Raw genomic sequence first — 6,011 nt, forward strand, 5'->3', positions numbered from 1 at the left:
ACTAAAAATACAAAAATTAGCCGGGTGTAGTAGTGCATGCTTGTAATCCCAGCTACTCTGGAGGCTGAGGCAGGAGAATCGCTTGAACCCAGAAGGCGGAGGTTGCAGTGAGCTGAAATCACACCATTGCACTCCAGCCTGGGCAACAAGAGTGAAATTCCATTTCAAAAAAAAAAGTCCATTGAGTGATGGATGCTCTACAGATGATCTAACTAGTTTCCTATGAAAGGTAATTTGATTGTTGCCAATACTTAGGTTGCTGTTTTAGAAAATTATATAGACTGAGCTATGAATTTAAACAAGAAGGAACTTGAAACCACTACTGCAAAATTATAATTGGGACAGTGAAAGAGATCAGGCCTAACCAACTCCATCTTATTTCTAACTTCCAAGCTGTCCTTATTCATTCCTAGGCATAGACTGAACTAAGTTTGAGGAGGAACATAGTTTATAGTTTAGAACAAAGACAATAACAGCCCATTTCCCAAAACAAACCCTCTTCTTGTCTGGGGACTAGACCACCTTTGTAGGACTAACAAATTAGCCAAAAGATTAGAAATTATGGTTTAGGAGTCATACAGCTGGAGGCTACAAGATTCTGACCCTCCCCAAATTGCTTCTGGGAATAACATCACTATTGTAAAGCCTAAAACCAGTGCTTGAGATATGTTGCAGACCCTGCACTTGATGGATCAGCAGGCACCACCCAGATCCATAAACTGGCTCAGCTGATCCCACGGCCTCCACCCAGGAACTGACTTACTGCAAGACAGCTTTGACTCCCTGTGATTTCACCTCTGACCAAATAATCAGGTCTCCTGACTTGCTGGCTGTCCCTCACCCACCAAATTGTCCTTAAAAACTTTGATCCCCCAATGCTTGGGGAGACTGATTTGTGTAATAATAAAACTCCAGTCTCCTGCACAGCCGGCTCTACATGAATTACCCTTTATGTATTGCAATTCCCCTGTCTTGATAAATCAGCTCTGTCTTGACAGCTGGCAAGGTAAACACATTGGGTGGTTACAAACTGTGTACCCAAGCAATAGAAGTAACAACTTGGGAAGTATTTGAAACCCACTGACGACCAAAATTTCTTTAACAATTTTGGTCTATTCAGTCATTCATCCATTCATGTAACCACTATTATTGGGTATCAGGAACTGATATTTACTTCGAACGTTAAGAACATCATTCATCTTGACATACCAAATCATCCAGTTACTGAAAATGGGTTTACTAGGTTCCTTACAAAGAGGTTGCTTGGATTTATAAAATATGAGGCAGTTGACCCGAGACAAGGAGGTAGAAAGTGGTTCGTGTACCCAATTTTTATTTTTCACTTTGAACCCAGAACACTCACGATTCCAGGCCAGAAATTCAAGTCTCTGCAGCTAGTTCTGACTCCAGTCCTAGGGTAATAAGCTCACCAAGCATCCAGGAAAGATGTCCTGAAAACCTTCTTTCTTGCGGGGTCAGGAGGGCAGCAGAATTTTGGAACCAAATCTCAACAGCTGGTTTTGGTTTCCTCACTCACCAAGCCACAAGTCTGTAGAGTGAGAGGAAGAGGTGAGGAAAGGATAAATGGCCAATGGAGCCAGCCCAGGACGGGGAGCTGGTCCTCTCTAACAGCGACCCCACCAGCTTTAGCTGTGCGGCCTGGGGCAGGTTACATCGTGTCTCCTAAGCCTGAGCTCCTAATTAGGGGGCACACGTCTTTCTCGAGGAAATGCTGAGAGGATCTAATGGGAAAACGTGGGTAAACATCTTAGCTAAGACCCTTGCCCACGGTAAGCCCTTAATAAGTAGTTATTTTTTCAATGGTGGTGATTACCAGCGTCATTATTGTTTTGTATTTGTAATCACCACTGCCGGGACCATCACCAACCTCTTTTACGCCTCCACGGGGATCCCCACCTCCCAGCCTGGCAGTTCCAGGCTCTGGTGACTCATTTATTTCCTGCAAGCCCTCTAGGCAAAACTTTCCTCTCCCGAGTGACTCCTCCTCAGAAGGCAGGAGTTCGCCCCCGGGAAACCTTTCTCTCTCCGTCTCTTTCTCTCTCTCTCTCTCTCTCTAACTCAACTCTCCCATTCCCGAGTCCAAACTAAGAGAGACTCGCGCCTTCCAGGACTCAGCCAGCGGCGCGGGCGCCTTCCCCGCACGCCTCTGCCGCCTGGAGGACGCGGGCGGGAGCGCCCCGGGCTGGGTTCACGGTTTCGCACTCCTGCCGCCGGCGCCCCGCGGTCCCGCCTTAGCAGGCTCCCTCCCGCGCCCCTCCCCGCCCGCTCCCTCCGCGCTCTCGCTGCCCAGCCACATCTTCCTCTGCCTTCCACCCCGAGGGACCATGTCGAGGCTCAGTTGGGGATACCGCGAGCACAACGGTGAGCGCCTTTTCCTGATCCGAGGGGGGCTTTGTGCTGGAGGCGAGAGGACTGGCGCGACGGCCCGGCGCTCGCTGACCACACACTCGGCTCACACATTGAGAAACTTTTCGGTTCCTCTTAAAACTAAGCAGCACTCCTCAGAGCCCAGTGCAGGAAGGGGAGAGCTGGCTTGTCAGGGTAGACGGGTTGTTGGTAGTGGATGTGAGCGTTGGTGTGTATCTCTATCAGGATTCCCCAAACTCCCAAGTGTTCATACGTGTGCGTTCACCTTCATCTGAAAAGCCAAGGACTTTGCCTAGTAACAGCCACTTATCAATTAAAGGCTTGGAAATTAGAAGTCTGATGACACACTTTGGTGAAATAAGGACAAGTCCGCTTTCAGTCTTTTAAGCTCACTATTCACTTAGGAGAAACAAATCATAGAAAATCTTTGAAAATATGTTTAGGAAATCTTAACTTGCATTGTGACATTGAAGATTAAGTTGGCTTCGTGGCAAACAAAAAGCTGTATGTTTCCTAATAGCTGTTACTGTAAATATTCCCACAGCAATTTGCAGCTGGTTGACTACTACTGGGGACTTTGGTAAGGGTTCACGTTCTTGCTGGGAAATGAAGTTACATCTTCACTCTTCCTCTCTTTCCACGCTCATCCTTGCAGGGTGAGCAAAGGATTACTGAAATTATAGGATAAACAATAACGAGACATACACTTTTCGTCTTGTATATCCCACATTATCAAAAGTAAAACATTTTTTCTTGTTACTACGTTAAACTGAACTGATTGTTTCAAATAATAATTATTGAAATAATCGCAGTGACATCAAAAAGCCTTATAGTAAATAACTGGCAAAATTAAGGCTTGATTTAGCCATTCCTCAATGTGCATATGTTTCAAAACATCATGTTGTACACATAAATATATACAATTTTTGTCGATTTAAGGAGTAAATACGTAATAATAATTAAAGAAAAAATTAAGGCTGTGAATAATAATACTTTCCTTCTATTAGCATGTACATTATTGAACAGTATAGAATGGTCAAATTTTATAGAAAGTTTAATTTCACAGACTAACAGAAAATTCCCTTTCTAATTGTAGTCTGTTTAATTTCTAATTGTAGCCTGTTTTAAACATGCTAGTTTAAAATGGCAGCAGGTAAAATTTATAACTTTAATAATAAAAGTGTATACATAGACTTCTTGATTAAGGCAATAAGTATAATCTTACATTTTGCTAATTTCCAGTGAATGTTTAGGGGGAAAATATGACAAATCTACTTTCATTTCCCTCTCTGCTGAAATCGTTTTTATTAGAGTTATTTAATAGTCATTGAATCCCAACTGCACCCTTATGGTAGTTAGGAAGAAGAAGGGTATTTCAATCAATGGATATTGATTACTCTTTAGTAGGTTAGAAATTATTGGCCCAAATGAAGCTTATTTCAGGAATTTAAAAAATTCATCTTAGCAAAGCCATTAATAAGGAGTGGTTTTGTATTTCTGTTAGGAATTGTTCTGTTAGGAGTTAGCCATTCCCTTCTTTTAGATGCAATCTCTCTCTGAAGACCACATCCTTACTTAACGGTGTGGTCTTCAGAGAAAGATTGGGAAAATCTTATTGGAAATGTATTATATACTAACTAGGCAAGGTTTTTGTTTGTTTGTTTTTTGTTTTTTGTTTTTGAGATGAGTCTTGCTCTATTGCCCAGGCTGGAGTGCAGTGGCACTATCTTGGCTCACTGCCACCTCTGTCTCCTGGGTTCAAGCGATTCTCCAGCCTCAGCCCCACCAAGCAGCTGGGATTACAGGCACGCACCACCATGCCTGGCTAATTTTTGTATTTTTAGTAGAGACGAGGTTTCGTTATGTTGGCCAGGCTGGTCTAGAACTCCAGACCTCAAGTGATCCGCCCGCCTTGGCCTCCCAAAGTACTGGAATTACAGGCGTGAGCCACCGCTCTGGGCTTAACTAGGCAAGTTTTATTGTTGTTTTTTTTTTCTGTTTAAACATTGGTAAAACCAGTGACTGAGCAGATAAAAGGAAACTTAAGCTGGGGATAGCAACACTGATGAAATGAAACATCAAGACTTGAAGCCCTGAATGGGTACTGCCTTGACAAATAACTTAAGGTGTCTTCCCCTAACTTTTGACTACTTTATTAGTTTAGTTTAGGGAATGTGACATCACTGAAAAGTGTGTATCACTGTAGATATTTAAAAGTTCCTAAATCAATTGAGCAACCACCACATATCTCTAATTAAGAATTCTGCTGGCTGGGCTTGGTGGCTCACGCCTGTAATCCCAGCACTTTGGGAGGCCGTGGCCGGTGGATCACCTGAGATCAGGAGTTCAAGACCAGCCTGACCAACATGGAGAAATCTCGTTTCTACTAAAAATACAAAATTAGCTGGGAGTGGTGGCGTGCGCCTGTAATCCCAGCTATTCGGGAGGCTGAGGCAGGAGAATTGCTTGAACCTGGGAGGCAGAGGTTGCAGTGAGCCGAGATCATGCCATTGCACTCCAGTCTGGGCAACAAGAGCGAAACTCCATCTAAAAAAACAAAAAAAAAGAATTGTGTTTAGGCCGATTATGGTGGCTTGCACCTGTAATCCTAGCTACTCAAAAGACTGAGATGGGAGGATAGCCTGAGGCCAGGAGTTCCAGACTAGCCTGCGGGGTCATGGAGGGGACAAGGAGGAGAAGGAGGAGGAGGAGGAGGAGGAAATTTTTTTTTGGAAAAATTGAAAAAGGGGACGTCTTTAAGAGGCAGAGTGCTGAACTGACTATGGTAGTTAGTAGATAATATTGGAAATGTGATACAAAGTATTATTACTTTTATTTTATTTTGATTTGACATTTTAGAAAAATAGTTCTGTTTATAAATGACTGGAAATAGGAGAGCAAAGCAATTAGGAGAAGAAAGCAACTCTTTAGTGATTGGAAGAATGTCACCTGCATGTTGTGAAACACACATTGTGTATTTGAAATTGAATTTTCATTAGGTTAACTCTTACTTGGTGGCAGTGAAATAGAAGGCTTTTCTGAATTAAGGGGAAAAAAGGTCTCGTTATATATTGAAAAGTTCTCAGAAAGATGGTAAAATTATTGAATAAACAAGACTTTTTCTGTAATACATTCTAAGCAAGGACTTTTGATGCTCAAGTGGCTTTGAAATCCAGTTTGTCAGATGACACCTTTTAAGCTGAGTGTATAGTTATATATTTATGCTATGACTTTTTGTGCCTGAAGGATATATGAAAGAAAAAATGTGTGTATGTGTGCATTCTCTTTTGCAAAAATGAAGCATAGTAAGCGGTATTTGATTTAGAATTTGGGCCAGGCGTGGTGGCCCGTCCCTGTAATCCCAACACTTCGAGAAGCTGAGACATGCGGATCACCTGAGCTCATGAGTTTGAGACCAGCCTATAGTGAGACTTTCTTTCAACAAAAAAACAGTTTTTATAAAAGTAGCTGGGTGTGGTGGTACACACCTGTATTCTTAGCTACTTGGGAGGCTGAGGAAGAAGAATTCTTTGAGTTTGGGAATTTGAGGCTGCAGTGAGCTGAGATCACACCTCTGCATTCCAGCCTGGGCAACAGGGCAAGACCATGTCTCAAAAAAAAAA

The 6,011-nt window shown here is 42.8% G+C and overlaps 1 protein-coding gene across 1 annotated transcript in view; it reads left to right on the top strand.

The window, feature by feature from the left end:
• The first annotated feature begins 1,980 nt into the window (after positions 1–1,980).
• CA13 (carbonic anhydrase 13) overlaps positions 1,981–6,011 on the top strand; it is a 36,704-nt gene continuing 32,673 nt past the window's right edge. The window contains exon 1 of the mRNA XM_017849874.1: positions 1,981–2,382. Coding sequence (XP_017705363.1) covers positions 2,346–2,382 — 37 coding nt within the window. The 5' untranslated portion in view covers positions 1,981–2,345. The remainder of the gene's footprint in view (positions 2,383–6,011) is intronic.

This window comes from Rhinopithecus bieti, unplaced genomic scaffold (assembly GCF_001698545.2).
Source record: "Rhinopithecus bieti isolate Rb0 unplaced genomic scaffold, ASM169854v2 scaffold_32835, whole genome shotgun sequence".
NCBI lineage: Eukaryota > Metazoa > Chordata > Mammalia > Primates > Cercopithecidae > Rhinopithecus > Rhinopithecus bieti.